This window comes from Suricata suricatta, chromosome 10, assembly GCF_006229205.1.
Source record: "Suricata suricatta isolate VVHF042 chromosome 10, meerkat_22Aug2017_6uvM2_HiC, whole genome shotgun sequence".
Classification (NCBI taxonomy): Eukaryota; Metazoa; Chordata; class Mammalia; order Carnivora; family Herpestidae; genus Suricata; species Suricata suricatta.
Window position 1 is genome coordinate 99,579,398 of NC_043709.1, and position 22,579 is coordinate 99,601,976.

At 42.0% G+C, this 22,579-nt stretch overlaps 1 protein-coding gene across 9 annotated transcripts in view; it reads right to left on the reverse strand.

Annotated features, from left to right (window-relative positions):
• DYRK4 (dual specificity tyrosine phosphorylation regulated kinase 4) overlaps positions 1-22,579 on the reverse strand; it is a 55,116-nt gene that overhangs the window by 11,642 nt on the left and 20,895 nt on the right. For 8 of the 9 annotated variants that reach the window (XR_003914348.1, XR_003914347.1, XM_029954328.1 and 5 more), the window contains 9 exons: positions 16,866-16,946; positions 15,629-15,745; positions 14,760-14,898; positions 12,660-12,823; positions 9,279-9,415; positions 8,818-8,958; positions 6,880-7,018; positions 3,683-3,764; positions 904-1,076 (listed from right to left, as the gene is read on the reverse strand). Coding sequence is in view for 7 of the 9 variants with exons in the window: in XM_029954328.1 (XP_029810188.1) it covers positions 904-1,076; positions 3,683-3,764; positions 6,880-7,018; positions 8,818-8,958; positions 9,279-9,415; positions 12,660-12,823; positions 14,760-14,898; positions 15,629-15,745; positions 16,866-16,946 (1,173 nt within the window). In the remaining 2 variants the exon portion in view is untranslated. The remainder of the gene's footprint in view (positions 1-903; positions 1,077-3,682; positions 3,765-6,879; positions 7,019-8,817; positions 8,959-9,278; positions 9,416-12,659; positions 12,824-14,759; positions 14,899-15,628; positions 15,746-16,865; positions 16,947-22,579) is intronic. The other variant, XM_029954334.1, reaches the window with a different exon arrangement.

Genomic DNA, 22,579 nt, shown 5'->3' on the forward strand with positions numbered 1-22,579 from the left:
AAAACAGTTTGAAAATTCCCCCCAAAATTAAAAATAGAATTACCACAGGATCCAGTATTTCCACTACTGGTTATTTACCCAAAGAATACAAAAATACTAATTCAAAGAGATACATTAACCCCTTTGTTTATTGCAGCATATTTACAATAGCCAAATTATGGAAACAGCCCAAGTGTCTATCAATAGATGAATGGATAAAGAAGATGTGGTATATGTATGAATGGAATATCATTCAGCCATAAAAAGGAATGAATTCTTGCCATTTGTAACAACATAGATGGACCTAGAAAGTATAACACTAAGTGAAATAAATCAGAGAAAGACAAATACCATATGACTTCACTCATTTGGAATTTAAAAATTTTTTAAATTTAAAAAATGAACAAATAAAGCAGAGACAAAAAAAACCCCACAGACTCTTAACTATAGAGAACAAACCAATGGCTAACAAAGGGGAGGTAGGTAGGGGGATGGATGAATAGGTCAGGGGGATTAAGAATACACTTATCATGATGCGCACTGAGTAACATATAGAATCACTGAATCACTCCACTGTACACCTGAAACTAACATAACACTATGTGTTAATTATACTGGAATTAAAAATTTTTTAATGACAGATGTATGAATGAATAAATGAATGAATGAATAAAAAATAAATAAAATGTCACTATTCATGATTTGCTGGAAAATTTCATCCTCTGCAACTATTTAAATTTCTGATAAAAATTTTAGATGTCAACTCAAAAGTGTACAGAGGAGCATGTAATTCCAAAAATATTTTAGGGAACATGCAAAAGCAATAGGAAGTATGCAGACCACTGCCCTACAGCAAGTCTGGAGCAGCCCCATGTTTAAGAGTGTAAGCTAACCACCCTGTGGGACCTCAGTGCTCTCCCTCACCTCCATGATACAGGCTAGCTGCTCCACTTCATTCTCCCCAGGGAACAGAGGGTAGCCCGTGTACAACTCAGCCATGATGCAGCCCAGGCTCCACATATCAATGGCCATGTTGTAGGGATGGCCTAGAATCACTTCTGGGGATCTGTAGAACCGGCTTTGGATATAAGTATATACTGTGAGGAAAGAAAGAGAACCATCATGTAAAATCCTCCTCTCCAAAACACATTTCTCCAGAATACCTTCTCATGTTAGGGTCCAGGATAACTAACACTCCCTACTGCTTTTCATAATCTCAGCTTGGCAGGGACATGAGAGTACAGCCAACCAGCACTTCCGAGCCACACTGCATTTCTACTCCCATCAAATCTTCCCAGCAACCTGATTACCATGGTGTATTATTATTCTCACTTGATTGGTCAAGAACTCTAAAGAAGGCACTAGGGAAGGACAGTTAAGTCAGCCAAGCTTTATAAAACAACAACAATAACAACATAAGATTAATGTAAAGCTAGGGGTGCCTAGGTGGCTCAGTCAATTATGCATTTGACTCTTGATTTGGGCTCAGGTCATGTTCACATGGCTTGTGAGACTGAGCCAGGTGTTGGGCTCTGTGCTGACAGCACTGACCCTACTTGGGAGTCTCTCTCTCCCTATCTGCCCCTTCCTTGCATGCTCGCTAGCTCTTGCTCTCGTTCTCTCTCTCTCTCAAAATACATAAACTTTAAAAAAAGATTAATATAAAGCTAAATTTTCAACTATCAGGTTAATTTGGGGTAGAAACTTTCTGAAAGTATTGTGATTTGGCAAAGGAAAAGGCATATTAAAATGGAAAAAGAAACAGAAAATGTAGACTCTTCTAATGTTACTGAATATATCATGTACATTGTGTAAAGTATAGAAGGAAGAGCCCAACCTTACATGAGCAAATGAAAGCAGCAGAAGACAGTACTGTGTGGGGGAGCCTAGATTTTACTGTGGTAGAAAAATGGGACATTATAGTTATTTCTACATGCTGTTACAGGGGAGGGGTGGGATTCTGTAGTCACTTCTCTGTTGTCTGCATTGGGTATAGTAAAAACATAATAGTTTTCTGACTTAAAATACAATAAAGGTGAAATGCCTGGTTGGCTCCGTTGGTAAAGCATCTAACTATTGGTTTCAGCTCAGGTCATGATATCATAGTTTTTGTGTTCAAGCCCCACATCAGGCTCTGTGCTGACAGGGTGAAGCCTGCTTAGGATTCTCTGTTTCCCTTTCTCTGTGCCCCTCCACTTGTGCATTCTCTCTATTTCTCTCAAAAATAAATAATTAGCCATTAAAAAATAAGTACATAAACAATAAAATAAAATAAAATAAAAATATAATAAAAATGACTTTTATACCCTACCTGCTTCCAAAATGGATTTGATGTACTTTGCAATCACACATCATATTTTTAAAAATGGATTTAATGGACAATTATATAATCCTTAACATGTGCCAGCAACTATTCCAAGTGTTTCGTACAGAGAACCCTTTCAGTGATTACAACAACCCTATAAAGCAGGTGTTATTATTGTCCCCATCTAAAAATGAGAAAACTGAGGCATACAGAGATTTAAGAAATAATCAAGGTCAGTCAGCTGTAAGTGGCAGAGCTGGTATTTGAACTTAGGTCGTTTGAGTCTAGTATCGATACTCCATACTGTCTCATGGCTAAAATAAAGATAAAGGGAAGCCATAATATATGTAAAGGGGAAATGACTATCCAAAAGACAGGATAGGATTATTACAAATTCTGTTCGGAGCATCCTGGCGGTCAAGAGGTCGCATGCTTTTGTGGCTGAGAAGAGTAAGCAAATGAGTGTTTTGTGAGAGGGATGTTGTTTTCTAGCTGGGATTTCTAGGGGTTCCATACATAAAAGTAAAGAACATGTGTCTTCAAAAGTGGTGCTGCAGAATATTTGGAAACAGCTATCTTGCAGTCTTGTTTTCTCAGCCTCAGGATACACCCTCTGGTACCCCCTGCAACCATGAAAGCTGGTCCTAAAGCCCCTCTTTGGTGGACCCTTAACCTAGTCTGTACATATATGTAATCAGTGCACCTGTCATATTACCTGTATCTTTGTTTCTTCCACTGAACTGTAAGCAATCAGAGCACAGAACATGTTTAGGCTTATTTTGTTGTTCCCATGACCAGAACAGTAACAGACACATTGAAGATACTCTGTTTGTTAAATGGTACATCTTGTCATTAAATTTGATAAAAGTCAAAAGAAGAGACACTTAAATCAAGTTCAGTGAAGGTTTTGCAAATGTGCTCAAGGTATGCTTTCTGGATTCTAACCTGGAGAAAATATAGTCTAGAGTGCCTAGGGCAGTGAATCCCAAACCTCAGAAAGGCTATGTGTTCTAAAGTGCAGACCCCTGGGTACTCCCCTAGAAACTTAGGTTTGGTATATCTGGTGTGAAGCCATAGGAGCTGTCATTTTTCAGAGGCTTCAAGTGATTCAGATGCACATCTGGTTAGTTTGGGGACCCACGGCAGTAGAGTACTTTCAGATTCACAGAATCTGAGGGCTACAAAGGACCCTTAGGGTATTTGAGTCCCATCTTCTCATTTTGTAGATGAGGAAACTTAGGCTCAGAGAAATGAAGCACCTTGCTCAAAATCATTCTTGCAATTGTTGTGACTGAGCCCAGACTAGAACCCAGGTGACCCCTCACAGGAAGCAATGTTTCAGTAAGGGAAAGAACTCACAATATGAAAATTCAGACAAAGGGACCCGAATGGGCTTACCTTTCTGGTGTTCATAACAGCTTGATCCAAAATCAATGACTTTAACAGAGACTTGGCCCTTTTGGTATAACACTATATTCTCCTAGACAGAAGAAGAAAGACATATGTTAGGCTCTAAAAACATTGCTCTACACACTATTTATCTGAATGCCTGCCATCTGCTAGGACCCGGTTCAACATGTGACCATCTCCCAGTGGGCCTCCCCCCACATCTTCTCAAAACACCATGTTCTCCCCACTCCTCTGACTTCCCGATCAATTTGTGGTCTGCCCCTCTTGTTTGGACAGAATTTGCTGCTTTGAAGTATTACTATTGCATAGATTTTGTCTCTTTCTGCATATAGAATATGTAACTCCTGAACACTATGGTTTATTTTTATCTCTTTGGCACATGGCTCTATCCTTTGCTTGCATAAGGCCTTAGAAATATCACTGACTGAATTTAATGTTTGCATTAAGTGCTCCACCACAATACTGATATGTCAGTAATGGACTAAAAAAGGGCAATAATTTAATTCAAGTTGTGATTCTTTTGCTGACTTTGGGGGGAAAGTGAAACCAGTGTCCCAGGAGAGTCCTGGTTAAGCAAGAAGAGCGCCTGGGCCTCAGGGCGTGAGCGCGCTGCCTACAGGCTAGAAGATTACAGCTCCGGTCCTGCTTTGGCGGATCTCAACATCAGATGAAATGACTATTACGAATATCAGATTACTTGCTTGCTTATTGAGTTCCTTAACTTTATAGATATGGCACAGCAGGCTTGGTCTAAAGCCTCTGGCACCATAGATTAAGAAAGTACAAACTTAGTCCATAATATCTTTTCTAAACAATATTTATATTGACTTGAAGAGTTGAGTCAGCAAATGTTTAAGAATCAGACACTTCCAGTGTGTCTACAGCCTAATGGAAAGGCTCCTTAACTGACTGGGGCAGGCCTTCACACCATATTGACAGAAATAGTTCTATAGAAGGGATAGATGTATCACAGGTCATTGGACTCTAATCTTTTAGTCCATAAGAATAACTCCCTGATTCTTTTTTTTTTTTGAGGTTTATTTATTTTTGAGAGAGAGAGAGATAGAGCACGAGCCAGGGAGGGGCAACGAGAGAGGAAGACACAGAATCCAAAGCAGGACCCAGGCTCTGAGCTGCCAGCACAGAGCCTGATGTGGGGCTCAAACCCACAAACCATGAGATCATAACTTGAGCCAAAGTTGGATGCCCAACTGACTGAGCCACCCAGGCACCTCTTCTAATTCCCTGATTCTTGATCCACACTCATCAAACTCTCTCCTGGTTGCACGTGTATTTTTCTACTGGTCACATATATTCTAGGTTACTATTTCTCAAGTAAATCTGTTATGCCATGTCAATTTCCTTGGCAAGAGTCAGTCCCCTAAGCCCAAAGACCATGGGTGTTGTGGCCCTTTGAAGCTGCAAAGCTGAGGATTAGGAACTTGAATATGGAGAATAAATCAATGTATCACCATCCTGTGAGACTCCACCAGTAAGCTCTGAAAGAACATCTCTATCTTGTCAATATTTAGTTTAAGAAATATCCCAAATTTACCTGATCAGTTACAGTTTCCCCAAAAAGTTAAAAATCGAACTACCTTACAATCCACTAATCACACTACTGGGTATTCACCCCAAATATACAAAAACACTAATTAAAAGGGATGCATGCACCCCCTATGTTTATAGCAGCATTATTTACAACAGTCAAATTATGGAAGCAATCCATTGATAGATAGATGAATGGATAAAAAAAGATGTGGTGTATATATATGCAATGGAATATTATTCATCTATAAAAAGGAGTGAAATCTTGCCATTTGCAACAACATAGATGGGAGCTAGAGAGTATAATGCTAAGTGAAATAAGTCAGTCAGAGAAAAGCAAATACCATATGATTTTACTCATATTGTGGAACTTATGAAGCAAAACAAATGAACAAAAGGGAAAAAAGAGAAACCAAGAAGCAGGCTCTTAACTATAGAGAACACACTGATGGTTACCAGAGGTGGGGGGGGGGGATGGGTGAAACAGGTGATGGGGGTTAGAGAGCACACTTATCAGGGCGCCTGGGTGGCTCAGTAGGTTAAGCATCTGACTTCAGCTCAGGTCATGATCTCACGGCTTGTGGTTTCAGCCCCACATCGGGCTCTGTGCTGACACCTCAGAGCCTGGAGCCTGCTTCAGATTCTGTGTCTCCCTCTCTCTGTCCCTTCCCTGCTCATGCTGTCTCTCTCTCAAGAATAAACATTTAAAAAAAGATTTAAATAAAAAAATAAAGGGCACACTTAAATAGAAAAATAAAGGGCTTATCATAATAAGCCTTGAGTAATATATAGAATTATTGAATCAATACATTCTATGCTTGAAACTAATATACCACTGTATGTTAACTATACTGGAATTAAAATTTTAAAACACAAAAATTTTAACTGTTTCAGGGGTGGGTGAGAAGAAGGAAATGAATAAAAGTTAAGAGATATTTAAATATCTGTGAGGGTCATGCTGTTACTGGAACCAGTTCCTGACCCCATATTGTCATACCCTCATGCCCCTAGCTACTGTACTACTCATTTGCAATCATTAGTTCTTCTAACAAGCATTAATTTGTTGCATACAATTACTGTTGCCAGGTACCATGTCAGAGTCTGGGAATAAAATGGTGAGAAGACATGGTCCCTGACCTTGGATGAGCTTGCAGTCAGTGGAAGATAAAGAAACCATTCCTACATAGCAACCAGTGCAATAGTAGAGCTAAGTACAGAATACCAGCAGATCTGTGGGAAGGGCACATCCTTTTGGAGGAGAGGAAGTGGTCAGAGATTTGCTGTTCCTTTAGGACCACCTCGGAGTAGAGGGGACAGAGTCAGGACTTAGTACAGCAGCGCTCCATCTCTCTGCATAACACACGTCTCTGCACACCCCTAAGTCTTCCGTAGGAAAGCCCTCAGACCTTCCTGCTCCTTTATGTCTCAGTGATACCACATCTCTCTGTACTGCTTTGATATCGATCTCTTAATCTTTGCTGCATCACTCTTGGTTTACACAATGTATAAACCTAACTGCTTGGCTTCCACCCTGGAGCCTTGACCATAAGGGCTTCCCAGTTTCCACTGAGGAATAGAATGGGGATGTTTCTGAGGGTGGGAAATAGCTCCCTTGACAGGACAGAGCTTGTACTCACGGGCTTGAGATCACAGTGAATGATTTTCTCTACATAAAGAATTTGCAAACATTTCAAAACAGAGAGGGTGAAGCGCCGAACTATTGACAGACTGAAGCCTTGAAATCTATTATTCTTCATCAGCTCATACAAGTTGATTCTGGAGAAGAGAAAGTGTGAGGTGCATGTATCAGTGCAAAAGATATAATGCTGACTTTGAACCTGTACACCATCCCATATCACCTGGCTTCCCTCTGGTAGTAGGCAAGCCACGGATCAGGAGGCAAGGCTTTCATGTCCCATAAACTCAATTTTCCCTTTGATTCATAGTGGATCCAATGTGAAGCCCAACTCTGCTGTCCCTTGTTTCTTAAGTGGCAAGGTCATTTAACCACTTTGTTACACATGTGGGTGTTAAAAGGTTGGGCCAAACTTCTGAAATATTCATAGCTTCTCAGGCCCTTGGAAGGGATCCAGAAAGTCCAACACCAAACAAAGTGGCCACTCCTGCCCCAAATTGATAAGGCTGTCTAAAGACATCAGGTTCCTAACAAGTAAGGGAACAACAGAGTGGGCAGATGGTGTCTGAGACAAAATGGAGAAGCCCTACCCTATCTAAAGTGAGCCTGGCTGCTTGGTTCCATCTAACTAGGTTTACTCTTGCTAGATTACCCTAAATTTTATACACAGGCAAAAGCCTGAACTCTTGCATAGAACCCAGCTAAATTATATGAAATCTGCTGACTTACAAATGTTGGAAACAAATGCAAAGCATTTTAACAAAAGCGTATCCACGGGCTACTAGTTTGTGATGATGCAAACCTCAGTGATTTGGGAAGAGGTGGGAAAGAAAGGGCACGACCCAGAAACAACTCTGCATCAGCTTCTTCCTGGTTTCCAAGCTTCCATTCCTAAGCCTTCTCTAACACTGGCTGTATTTAGGAAGCTGTTCACTCTTGTGGGGAACAGAGCAGATGTGAAGCTCTAGCCTCGTCCTGACTGGCTGTGTGACCCTGGGCAACTCCCAACCTCTTTGGTCTTTGGCTTCTCCCTCTGTACACCTGCCCCTCCTGACCTCTCAGGGCTCTTTTAAGTACAACGACATCTAACTGTGCACTGTGAGGAATGGTCTAGAAAGGCAGCCTGACTTGTCTGTTTTGACACCTGGAAGATAACTGATCTCAGCCTGTGCTCTGCAGAGCACATTTTGCTGTCATCAGAGATGGTGAGGTTCCCAGAACTTCACTGACAGCAGTGGTGTCCTGGGAGCCACAAGCTCCCAGCTCAGCGATTCCCTCTGAGAGCCTACCCCAATTATTCCTCTTTGCTAAATGCACTCTGGGTTTCTGGTTTTGTTCAAATTGTTAAAGATGGTCTTCTCAGAGAGAAAAGTAATCAAATCAGCATGCTCGTCCAATTCACACATGCCTCCAGCTCCAAGATTCATCTAGAAGATGCCAATCTATTTCAGTCAGGTTCTGCCCCCTGCCCCCCAAATCTCTGCTCTTAACCTTATTTGCTCAAAATCAAAGTCCTTTACCCACACTGCTCACCTAGCTGCCTGCCCCTTCAGTTTCCAAACTGCACCACAGCATTATAAAGCCAGTGAGTGGGGACATGGTGGCAAAGGACAGTCCCTTTCAACATATTTCAGTTTCAGTCTTGAGGGCAGGGGCTTTGTATTGGTTATGTCACCCAGTCTGGCACCCAGAGCTTGGGCAGCACAGCCTGGGTATACTGTCAGTTGATAGGCATGACTTAGGGATAGGGTGAGATGGGCAGCTTTGAATCTAGCTCTTTGCTCCTTGGCTTTCTAGATAACCGAGTGGCCATCATGTCCATTCTAGTCAGTAAATATTCACACCCAGAAAAATCTAGTGTTCTGACCTCAAAGCTTCTCTTCTGTCACCTTAAGCAACTTTTTAAAAGAAAATAAATTAAAGAGAAACAGCAGCTAACCCCAGGAGTTCAAAGGTGATGCAGAGATGATTGCGAAAATAGAAAAAGTCTTTCATGTGCACCACATTGTAGGTGTTGTCTTTGTCCTTCCTTCTGAGAGCTTCCAGGATCTTCAGCTCCACCAGTGCCTGATGGTGAAATCTGAGGGCATCGGGGAGTGGCAGGGAGGGTGGACAATGGGGACAGAGGACACAGTGTCATGTCATGCTGCAGCAGTAACCCCCTTTCCCAAACCCTTCCCATCACCCCAACAAAGCACTAAAAGCTCCACACTCTTGCCTCCTCTTTGTCCCATCATGCAATCAGATAGGTAGACAGAGAAAGAAGAAAAGGATGAGGAATATCAGAGAAAAAGGCAGAATCATGAAGGGTTGGGATTATGAAGGGGCCAAAGTCATGCAGGCAACCCCCCACCCACCCACCTCCACCCACCACGGTCTATGCCATTTGCCTAGTCACACCTCTTCTTGTTCCTGATGATTTTCAAGGCCACCAACTCATTATTTTTGTGATCCAAGCACTTGGCCACCTGTCCAAAGGACCCTTTCCCGATCATCTCCAACACCTCATAGCGGTAGGCAATGTGGTCATGCAGGACCTGCAGAAGCCAGGTCAGAGTGAGGAACAGAGCCATAGACTCTGGGGCTTCCCTCACCTGGGTCTCCTGTGTCAGCTCATGGCTGACCCCTGGAAGAAATGTTCCAAACTGCCAGGCATTGGGCGCAACTCCCACCCTCCTCTCATTGCTGCAGTGGTTAGGTTGTTGCCCAGATCCCAGCCTACACCTGTGGTGCCAGGAAAATCCCACAGGTTCTAGCCATCAGGCAGTGCCAAGAACATTGGATGGTCTTCAGAAAACTTGGGTTCTAGTCCCAGTCCTGCTATTGCCTCTAGATTTCCACATGTGTGGGAACTTATGAAGAGGATCGAATAAAATAGCTCTAAGGTCCCTTCACGTTTAGACATTTCCCGATTCTTGCATGTGGTTGAGCAGCAGCTGCAGTGTGGAGGAAATTCTCTGTCTTTCTCCTGATGTGTCTCCATCAACCAGAGAAGGCTTGGTGTCCACTCTGCCTCCTCCTGGTCAGATCTGGTTCTCTTGATTCATCCACATTTAATTCTAACTTGGAGTTAGCAGTACAGAACTTGAACCTTTCTCAACTAAGAAGAGAAGCATTTTCCAAGAGCCAGAATCACTCATGTCCCTTCATGGGCTGCAAACTAGAGAACAGGTATTTGTTCACAGCAACAGGAAACTTCCCATTAAAAAGACTTTATCTGTGTGTCTTCAGACAAGTCACTTAGCCACTCTGAGCTGAGTGCCCTTATCTGTAACTGAAGGCTCTGGATAAGAACCTCTATGGCTCACTCTGGAAAACAGTATGGAGTTTCCTCAAAAAATTAAAAATAGAACTACCCTATGACCCAACAATTGCAGTACTAGGTATTTATCTAAGGGATATAAGTGGGCTGTCTCAAAGGGGCACATGCACCCCAATGTTTATAGCAGTGTTATCGACAATAGCCAAAATATGGAAAGAGCCCAAGAGTCCATTGATGGATGAATGGATAAAGAAAAAGTGGTAATATTATACAATGGAGTATTACTTGGCAATCAAAAAGAATGAAATCTTGCCATTTGCAACGACATGGATGGAACTAGAGGGTATTATGTTAAGGGAAATTAGTCAGAGAAAGACAAATATCATATGACTTCACTCATATGAGGAATTTAAGATACAAAACAGATCAGCATAAAGGATGGGAAGCAAAAATAATATAAAAACAGGGAGGGGGACAAAACATAAGAGACTCTTAAATATAGAGAACAAACAGAGGGTTACTGGAGGGGTGTAGGAGGAGGATGGGCTAAATGGGTAAGGGACATTAAGGAATCTACTCCTGAAATCATTGTTGCACTATATGCTAACTAACTTGGATGTAAAATTAAAAATTAATTAATTAATAAAAAGAAACTTTAAGGCTCTGAGAATCTGATTCCTAGTTTTACATTCATGAATTTTGAAGAGGTGAAAAACAAATGTTTGTGTACAAGTCCTCAGGATGTGTTTGTGATTCTGTGGTGATGGTTTGTTCGTGCAGCAGGAATCAAGATCATGAATATGAACAGGTACAACTTTACTAACATGTGGAAGTGGATTACTCTACTCATAAAAGTCTGTCATGAGAATGTACAGGGAAAGGGTGAGGGACAAGTTCTGCACATGTTGGTGTAAAGTTATTTTGTATATATTCTATACAAACCACCAGTTTGGATATATCATAATTAATTTGTCAACATGTCTACTTTGACATTTATTGTCAACACTTGAGTCCAAGGATCAAGTTGTACTTATTTTTATAATTCCCTTCATATTTCCAGAGTCTAGCAGATGCAACCGGCATATGACAAGTTCTTAATAAATAAATACTCAGTTAACACTTGCTGATGAAATAGAAATGAGAATGCAGTGCGCTGCTTCTTTGGTGATTTGGCCCAGTGCATTGTCTATTTGCATGTGCACTGGAATGCGATGAAGATGGACATTTTGAGTGTACAGTGAACATACATTATCCCCCTTCCTCTACCAGTAACATAGCTGCCTAAGATTTAAGACTGAGAAACTGAGCTTCAGTGAATTAACTTAAAGGTAGTGCTGGCATTGCTGGGGAATTTTCCGGAGATTCTATGCCCACATAGGAGGGTGGGCAGGGGAGGAGTTGAGGATATCTTGATGAATTGGAGGTAAGGTTTACATTGGAGATTCTTGACCAAGGATCCATTAACAACCTACCCCTCTTTGAAACTTTGTGTATGTTCAGGGTGCCTCTTCTGGGGATGAGGACTTATAGCTTTTGTCAGACTCTAAAGGGGATCCTTGACCTAAAAATGTTGAGAACCAGGGCACTAGATAAATGATGTGTGCAAGAAACTCTAAATCCATCCTTCTCAGAGCGTGGCCCAAGAACCAGCAGCATGGGCATCACCTGGAAGCTTTTGAGAAAGGCAAAATCAGGTCCCATCCTACACCTGCTGGATAAGAACCCACATTTTAACAAGATTCCCAGGTGACCTGTGTAGATAGTAAAGCTTGAGAAATACAGCTCTAAATACTCTTAAGAATTATGTCTCTTCTATGAAGTCATCACAGACCAAGCTTGTCTCCTTTAAAGGTCCAGAAGAGGAAATTTCCAGCAGCCCAAAAACCTAGTGGACTAAGCATCACATATCTGGATATCTTCAGAAGTGGAAATTGCTTTCCAAAGCAAAAGAGACACTTGCCACCACCCATATTTCACCTTCAGGCTGGTAAGAGGCCTTGTCCTGAGGGATCCCAGAGATACAATCATAAGAGGGGAAGGAGAGAGTCATCTTTGCTAGGATCCATCTTTGGAAAACTGAAGAAAGTCAAGCACTAGGGACTACAGTGACAAGAACTTTTTTTTTGTTGTGGGTAAATGGTAGTTAAAATTGAAAGAAGTCCATGTGTGGGCTTGTATGGAGGACCCAAAAAAGATGGTAAGACTGCATCATATTCCATGGAGTCTGGCCTTTCCAAAGAGTCTGTGGGAATTTGCCAAGGATGCATATCTGTTACCCCAAATACTCTTGGAGAAATCAGTATTCTGTTAGCATAATAGTTATGTTAATTGCATGTTTTCCCATTTTTAAATATGGTATTTCTTTGGTTTAGGACTTGCTAGGATCCTTCAGGATACCTAGTCCAAGGTGTATCAGCACCAAATGCTATAAAATACCCCACTCTTTTTTTTCTTTCCAGATTACCTCTTGCCCCCAAGCCCCAGGCCACTGGAGTTACAATGATCCACTCCCCTGTCACCTTCATATAGGAGCCATGTTCATCATCAAAACTCGTTTTGCTGAACTTCTCAGGAGTCACGTGGAGCTTCTTTGCTTCCAGCCCCAGGAACCACAGCTCCGTGTAGCCCAGGATTTCACTTTGCTCATAAGAAGACAGCTGGTTCTTAAAAAACTTTAGGGCCTCTGTGTGAAAGAAACTGTGGTTGTCAGTTAAGCTGAGACGCCTAGGGGTTTCGCCCAGAGTCCTGATGATGGCACCCCTTCCAGCTCATGAGCCGGTAGCTCTTTTCCTCAACTAGATGGCTTACTAAGGACCATGTGTCCTGAATCTCACAGGATAGAAACGTAAAGGATAAATGCTAAGGTGTCATATTGATTTCAACAAATTAGGAGGGAAACACAAGGAAAGGGAAAGAGAGAATTTAGGCCTCAAAAAGCTATGAGTTGCAGCAGCATGGGTAAAAGTTCCAAACATAAACCTAATGTCAACAATAGTATGTAGTTACAGCAGTTTCCAAGTTAATGTGGTTTGGGGCTACACAAATAGTATATCCTGAGAGGGTTTGCAAACTATAATGTCTTCAAGGACCAAGAAGTTAGTTTAAGTGCAACTTTTTTTTTAAGTTTTTTTTTTAATGTTTTTTATTTATTTTTGAGACAGAGAGAGACAAAGCATGAGCAGGGATGGGCAGAGAGAGAGGGAGACCAGAATCAGAAGCAGGCTCCAGGCTCTGAGCTGTCAGCACAGAGCCCAATGCGGGGCTTGAACCCACAAATGTGAGATCATGACCTGAGCCGAAGTCGGAGGCTTAACCAACTGAGCCACCCAGGTGCCCCTAAATGCAACTTTAAAGGGGTCCAGGAGATATTCCCACTCAAATCTGCAGCTGAGCCAATGAATGCCTCTGACTATAAGGAAGGAATGTGTGTTCACTCTTCTCTAACCTTCACTGATGGCCAAATCCCATCAGTTGTTTGGTGTTTGGTCTGGGGGCAGGTGGGGTAAGAATCAAACTTTAAGTAGATAAACTAGAAAGTGCTGAGAGAGAGTGCTGGGGGTTGGGGGATGGTGGGGAAGCCACCATATTATTATTTGACAAACTGCTGGAAAGTTGGAGAGGGAATTGCTGGAAGGAAAAAAGACATGAGAGACAAGACCTGTATGAAGGGCAGCCATGTGAAAGCTGAATAAGGCATATTCTTAGCTCAGAAGACAGAGCCAAGACCTAAGAGCACTATGAGGCAGATGCCAGCTCTGGAAAGCCAAGAACTAGCTCAGGATGGAAGTGATATCCTCCTGGATGGTTTCTCAGACTGTTTAAGAAGATGAAGGATAGCAATTTCAAAGCTGCAGGTACAAAGCTCCAAGCGTTGGAGAGTGTCAGCACAGTGGGTATTGGTTCTCTTCCTTTGAATGCTAATAGAGGATGAATCTCTAAACCTTGTGAAGAGTCAGGCTCCTGGCCAAAAAGTGATGTGTAATCTTTCTGGACCAACCATGGATAATTATGAAGGGCTTCCTGGCAGGGCTCAGAGGAAAGCTGCCCTCCCCGCACAAGCCCTGATGCAGAGCCAGTGTACTGAAGTCTCTGAAAAGTTGCAGTAAATAGCTCAGGTTCCCTGATAGACCATGCACTTATACACATCTGCATTCCTAACCCTGGAGTGCTTATTCAGAGGCCTTCCTCAGGTATTTCTTCCAAGAACTTCTTATCAAGGTGAGAAGGTAAGGCATCAAGACACTTGCCCCTATGCTGACTCGTACTCAGTACACTCCTTGCCACTCCTAGCTCTTCCTCTCCACCTCTCTCACGCCCTCCTGCATAAAGTGACACCTCCCTAGGCAGTGAGACAGTTCCCTCGGTGCTGATACCTCTGACTTGGTCTGGTGCCAGTCTGTGGGGGGAAATGGAACACTGGGGAGTCAGTGCTTTCTCCTACTTAGCTTCTTGCTTATATTATCACAGTAAGGGATGAAAACCTTGACTGTTACTTTCATTTTGGCTTTTTGCCTTAGTTGGCTACTCCAACACCTAGAAGCTTAGCCCTCCCAGCTCAGCTCATCTTGTGACATCTTGGCCATCTAGAACTGTGCCGTGCTACCACTTCAGAGGCATACCTGCTGCTGTCAGAGGCACCTTGTGCTTTCTTGGTGGTTTCTCCTCTGGCTTGGGATCTTGAGTTTTAATGCTTGAATGGAAAGGCATTTCTGAAGGCTTGAGCTTAGAAGCTGACATCTGATCATGAGTCTGATTCTCCTGTCCAGACAAAGAGACTTGAAATAAAGGATTGCTTAGACTTCTCCTGGGTGTCACAAACCATTTATCAGACCAAGGACACACACATCCAGCCAGACTTTTCTTCTCCAGGGAGAAAATGGTAATTATGAGACATTAGGTTTTCTCAATCTTTCTCTCAAAGGAATCAATGTCATGATTCTTTGAGAGGCCTGTGCACATTATTATGTGTATGTAGTTGGCCCCCTCAGTGACATCTTACTGCAGGAAGAAATGGGAACTTTTTCTTTTCTTTCTTTTTTTTACTGCCTCTCTGGAGAAGGCCAGTTTCTAACTAGAAAAAGTGACTTTCCCAAGGACACAAACACGTGAACTCATGTGCCTATAATACCTCTTTAACTTGGTACTTTTTCACATCTCATTTGGTCCTTACACAAAAGAAATAGGAGATATTGGAGGAAAACAATTATTTTGTATGCTTCTACCATTTATACATCAGACACTGCATTCTTCCTTTCCTCAAAGAATCCTCATGACAATCCTACAGAGAACCCATTTTGATACAAGAAGCTCAGTGATTTATTCGATAAGGTTTATATTCATTTTAAAGAGTGAGAACAGGACTAGAACCCAAATCTTCAGGTGATAGTGTGCTTTTCCCACCATCCTAGGCCTTCATAAACTTGGTTCTAGACGGAAGTCACATCTTTGACCTGTCTGCTCAGGGCCAGGTCCATTGACCTGTACTTACCTGATACAGCAGGAGTGGCTTTAGCAAGGTTTTGTTGCTGATGTGTGGGAAGTTAACCATGTTCTTCTTCCCCTTGGTATCCACAAAAGGGAGTGAAGTAATGCTGGTGTTTGTATTCTATATAAGAAGGAAGTGGATAAGGTACAGAAACCTCAGGCAAGAAATCTGTTTCTTCAGGGAGTCATTTCTCCCAGCTTTCCCATCACAGCAAGATTGAGCCTAAACCAAATCCAGGCCAAAACAATCTATTTTGTTAATGTTTGTTCATTTTTGAGAGAGAGAGACATAGTGTAAGTGGGAGAGGGGCAGAGAGAGGGAGACAAGAATCTGAAGCAGGCTCCAGGCTCTGAGCTGTCAGCACAGAGCCTGACACAGGGCTTAAGCTCACTGACTGTGAGATCATGACCTGAGCCAAAGTCGGAAGCTCGACCGACTGAGCCACCCAGGAGCCTCTCTATTTTCAAAGCTCTTATAGAGAAAAGTAGAGTAGTCAAGCATATAGGTTGTGGGTTTGAATCCCTGCTCTGCCACGTACAGCTGTAGATCTTGAATGGGTTATACAACGCTTCCTCTAAGCGTTAGTTATCTCATCACTACCATGGGGACAAAAATAGGATCTACCCCGTAAGGCTTTTGTGAGGTAAATAAGGCAACTCAAGTAGATCACTCCATAAGTATTTCCCATTATTATCATAATTTCAATATCTTACCACCCTAATATGGGGAAGTTCTTCCTGCTTCATAATGTACATCCTCCTTGGTATAACATAAGCTCCTATCTCCTTGGCATTATTGATTTGACCTCACTTGGACCCCTGCCCCCATGCATTGATGACTGATTGATTGATTATGAAAGGTAGTCTAACTAATGAATAGCAACATTTAAAATTGTATGGAAGTTACAGAGAGGGAGGGAGACAAAACATAAGAGACTCTTAAATACTGAGAACAAACTGAGGGTTGATGATGGGGAGAGGGGAAAGGGGTGATGGGCATTGAGGAGGGCACTTGTTGGGATGAGCACTGGGTGTTGTATGGAAACCAATTTGACAATAAATTATATTAAAAATAAATAAATAAAATTGTGTGGAGATGAGGCATTGGTGATGTGGATAAAACATATGCATCATATTATGCAGAGGCAAAAATGCCTCTGGAAAGCTATCCTGTAGCTGGGAAGCTATCCTACCTACCCTCATCCTTCCTTAGAGAAAAGACACTAAGTATCGCTTCCTACCTTGGGCAAGATTCGAGTCACTCTGAGGTTCTTGATCTTGAGAGATGACTTCTGGACTTGAACCAAAGGCTTACTCTCAACCTATATCAAGTAGAATAGTATTGGAATAGTGCTTAGCATGCTATCACCTCAAGCTATTGAGATATAGGTTTTGCTTTATTATCACAATCAAGATACACTTGAAACCAGCTCTCCTGACCCCAAAGCTAGGAAGAGCTAAGAGACACTCAAGAAGTACTGAATGAATGTATGAATGAATGCATATAGAAACAAGTGCTATTTCTAATAGTGCTTTTATCCTGGATTGAATTGTCCTGTGGTTTTCATACTTTAAAAAAAAATCCAAAGAACGCTTTCTTCAAATAAAATCTTAATTAGGCACCCTGGACAGGAGAAGAAATAAAAGCTGAGCTGCTCTTTCTACAGAGAAGGAAATGCCCATAGTCTTGCCCAGAGACTCTTTCTGCCCTGAGAGTGGCTCTGAAGGTGCCCTAGTGGAACCCACTGGAATACAGGAGATCAGCCTGAACACCAGTGACATGATCAGAAGAGACTTCACATCTAGAAAGCGGTCATGAGGAAAAGGCCAAAGCAGCAGGGATGTGTCCCCCAAAGGGGTGGCAAGCGCATAAGGAAAGTATGTAACATAATTGTATATAATACAAGATAATTATCTAATGGTTATGCAATTATTTAAATATACATTTTAAAACTATAGCACATTAAACCTGTAAATTTGTAGTTGTTACTATGTAAAATGATACTAAACTTTAAGGTAAGAACAAAAACAAAGTGTGAGTGTTATGGAGATATGGCAAAATCATGAATGTGGCACTGAAATGACTAAAGTTTAGCAAAAACAGGCTACAGTTTGAATCCAGGTTCTGCTCTTTGAAGAACTCATGGGTTTCTTCTTCCAGCCCTCTCTTAGAGAACTGAATGACACTTACCCGAAGCTGAGAAACAGCTGGTGCCAGACCCACCTCTGTACAATATCATATTCTGGCCACATTGAAATAGGAACTGGGTACAGTACTTTAGCTTAATATCACCCAGAATAGCTAAGCCCTTTAAGAGAGCTATAATGATAGGAACCATTAAGATAGTCCATCTTGACCTCCTAGAATAGGGACATGCTCTGAGGGAGAAGGGGATGCATAGAGCATGGCTCATAGCCTCAGACCAAACTAATTTGATGGGCTAACATACACTAATGCAGGATTTGATTCTCTATTGAAAGAACAATGATGATATCTGAGCAAATTCTGCAATCACAAATCTCAGAGTCCCAACTTCTCATCAAATAGGTTTGTGGGGACTAAAACTTCTAACAATCATCAACAATGACCAGCTGGCACTAGGAACAAGTTGGGGAGACTGAACAGAAAAAAAATATATTAACCAAACACAACTAAATACCAAACAAAGGGCAAAAGATTGAGTGTCAACAAAGAAGGAAGAGATCACTATAAATGCAGTCTGCCCAGGAGGATGGGAGGAGGCTTGTGGAAAGGGTGTTGCTTGGTCTGGGAGGAAGGGTAGAGTGTGCTCATTAAGTGAGACAATATCTGGGAATGCTCTGAGAGTTTTTACTGCTCATGTTGGCTAAGCTGGAGCAGAGGGTACACTGGATTGTGGAAGGTACTGAATGCTAAGGTAAGATACTGGTCTTTATCTAATGGGCAATAGTGAATCCTGACAGTTTATAAAGCTGAGAGTTATATATGCAGAGTAGTATTTCAGAAAGACCCTTCTAGCAGCAATGTGGCATAAAATATGATCACAGATACAAACTCTGACATCAGACCTTAGTTTAAATCCCAGCTCCACTACTCATTAGTTGTTTAACCTTGGGCAAGTTATTAACCTTTCTTCATGTGATATGGAGATGATAACAGTACCAACCTCATAGGGTTGTTATAAGGATTAAATGGGTTCATATGCATAAAGCCTTGGCCTTGTATGTGCCAAGGGTAAGCCAATTTTAGACTGGAGGTTTATAGATAATCAAGGTCAACATCCTCATTATCACTATGTGATAATAGATTAGAGTTGGAGACATCAGTAGGAACTCATGTTTAACTCAATGTACATACAAATGGTTATATATAGTTATATTTATATATATGTGTATATTCAAGGATTAATATATGTGCATGTGTACATAGACACACACACACACACACACACACACACACACACACACACTTCTTTGCTTTATTAGCTTGAGAGGTCTTAAAAGAAATAACACTCCAGTAGAAACAAGGGCCCCTAACACTCACAACTTGGTTTTTAATACCATTCTTGAGTAAAAGGAACCAAGGCTCCTTAGAGAAATGATTGATTCTAGGACTGAAAAAAATGTACAAGATAAGCCTGGAGCATCTTCTCGTGCCATAAAGTAAGGAAGGGCTCAAAAACAAAACAAACCCCACATTGATGAGAGTGTGTCAAAGGGGCACAGGAACCAACTGAAAGAGTTCCCAGTGGCGAAAGCTCGAACAAGTTTAGAGACAAAATAGTGTTAGATTGTAATTCAAAGTTTACAGTAACTATCTGTGAATCCATACAGAGGTAAATATATGATTTAATAAAGACATAGGGTAGGGGAAAAGAAACAAATCTCCCATGCAGAAGAGTACCTAATATATTACGTGGATACTCCACCACAGAGGATGGGAGCACAATTTCCCACTCCTTAAGCTGTGCATAGTGGCTGGTTTCCCAAAAGTATAACATGGAAAGGAGGGAACAAAAGCAACTTTATGGGAAAACCAGACAAACACTACCTCAGCTAGATAACCTAGTCAATATCAGCAACCTATCAATATTTTCTGCATGTAGATAGTACGTGTCTGATATAATTTGATGAAAATGGCATTTTACGTCAGTGGTCTTCCTCCCAAAGCCTATAACCCCAACCATATCATGAGAAAAACAGACAAATTCAGATAGAAAGGCATCCTACAATATACGTGGTCAATATTCCTCAAAACTAGCAAGGTCATCAAAAACAAACAAACTCTGAGAAACTGTTACAGCCCAGCGGAGCTTAAGTGGACATGAAAATGAAATGTAACGTGACATCCTGCATAGGAGCCTGGAGTGTACAAAGGACATTAAGTGAAAATTAAGGAAATCTGCCTAAAATGTGGAGTTCACTTAAAAATGTATCACTATCAGTTCATTATTGTAACTAATAAAAGCTGAGCTGCTCTTTCTACAAATACAAGATTTTTAATAATAGGGGAAACTGGGTGTGAGGTATGGAGTGGTAGATGGGAAGTAGTATCTGCTTGGTTTTTCTGCAAGTCTAAAACTATTCTTAAATAAGTGTATTAATAAAACAAAACCCCTGAGGAGAGGGGTGATGTCAGAAGTGCTATTGCTCATGACTCAGTATGAACTTGTTTTATATGATCTGAAGGCAAAACCCCTGAGGAGAGGGGTGATATCAGAAATGCTATTGCTTATGTCTCGTATGAACTTGTTCTATATGATCTGGAAGATGGAATGAGGTCAAAGCATGGAATTTATAGAGGTAGTTTCTAGAGTTTAGAGATGTCCAAAACGGGAACAGGAGTTGTTATGAGGTAATAAGCTCTCCATCACTGGAAGTGCTGAGTCCACCTAATGAGCACCTGTGTGAGAGACGTGTATGGACTTGGTGGGTGGGCAAGATGTAACCTCTAACATCCTATCTGTCTGCAAAACTCATTCAAGTAACTCTTGGGAGTGCATCCTGAGTGCACCCTTCATCCTCTCCTGGAACCGACACTGAGAACCATTGTATAGAACAGCATCCCCAAACTTTGTCATGCCACACCACACATAAAGAATTATATTTGTGTGGCATTCTGGGGTAGAAAGAGGAGGCAGCTCACAGACAGATGCTACCCGCACAGGTTCCAGCTGCCCCAGGCTTGTCCACCCTTCTGTTGGTCTCTACATCTGTGCCCACCTCTACCAGTGTGTCTCACAAGTTTACAAACTTGCTGCTTGTTTGTCTCCAGCAGCTTCCTCAAGAAACACACGATGGCCCAAAACAACATTTCATTCTATGGCAGCATCCCCAGGAGGCAGGAAGAAGAAGGTGTGATTGCCCATATTCACAGTGGCAAAGCAGAATTTTTCCTTTAAGATCCTGAGCTTTGTGGCACTGTTCTGTGGTCCCTCACTGACCTCTGAGTAACATAACGGGAATCTCTAACAGTCATGAGCTCTATTTCCAAATTTACTGTTCTCAGTGTAAAAAAGATTCTATTCCCAGGGGTATGTAGCATAGGCAGTGATTCCAATGCTGTCCAAAATCTGGGGACTGGCCCAAAGCTGGAGAAAGCCCCTGGAAGAACCAGGAGATAAAAAGGCAAGTTATCTGAGGGTGCCACCAGGCCCCTTTCATGGCTCCTTTTTATGAACATCACTGTATTTGGAGGCTTCCTCAACACCCAGTATTGAACTGTGAAGCTCCTTTATTTTCCAAATTTCGTATATAAACATGTACTGCTTTTATAATTTTAATACCATTATTTTAAAACAATATTACAACAGAGACTCTAAATAGTTCATTGCAACACTAGCAGGGAAAGGCAGTGACAATGGAAGAGGGCTCTCTGCCTGAGAGCCTGAAACAGAATTAGATGTGAGAAGACACTGTCAAGGGACCTGGACTCAGAGCCTCAGAGTGCCGACACTGCATTGTGCAGATCAAAAGAAGGGAGGGGAACCCCTGTGTTCACAAGTGGGTTCAAGTTGCTAGGAGACTCCTGTGTTCACAAGTGGGCTCAGGTTGCTAAGAGTCCCCCACATCTGGGCCCACATTCGAATCTTGGGATTCCCCTGGGGTCTCCAGCTGTGCTTGTTGCCACTGGGTGATAGATCCAGAGGGTCTACACACTGCATCCACATACATGGTGAGAAGGCTGGCTGGTCTTCTGCCTGGAGTCTCAAATCCTGGCCCTGGGCCCCTCCTCCACCTCTCTTGTGCCTCTGTCTTCTGAGCTACAGAGTCTTAGGTTCACACACTTGTTTTGTTTTCTCAGCAAAAGAAAAAGGCAAATTCCATCTCTACTTTGCAAAAGCCAACTCATCTTTCTCAAACAAAAGCTGAGTTTGGCTTAAAATCTGATTCAAGGAAGATGGGAAAGCTGAAACCCAGCTGCTCCCCCCTCACCCATATCCCCAACATTCAGGCAAAAGAACTAAAAGGTACCAAACTATTCCAGTTGCTGATTCCTATGACTTGGTCTCAAGGATTCTTCCATGAACATCTAGGTCCTGCCTCCCCAGACCAGGAGGATACATGGAATCACAGAATTGGGATGGACTTCAGTGATGCATTAATTTTCAACATATTTACTGACCACATCTCTGTGTCAGGCAGTGTGCTAAGCACAGATCACGCAGTCTAGGGGTTTCGAATTTGCTGAAAAGCTCTTAAAATATAGAATCTTCATCTTGACCCCAGACTCCTTAGTGTGGGGCCTAGAAGCCTGTATTTTTTAAAAAGCTCCCCAAGCGAGTAATGTGCAGCCAGAATAGGAGCCACATTCTAATGCCATCCCCTCCTTTGGAATTAATCTCTTCCTGCCATGAACTTAGCTTTCTTTTATGTCCTTGATGTTTATGTATCCTTCCTAATTTTTTGTGAATTCTTATCTCCTCTCAGCAAGAGTCTTATGGCAACAAACATGAAGCCCCTCAAGACTTCTCCC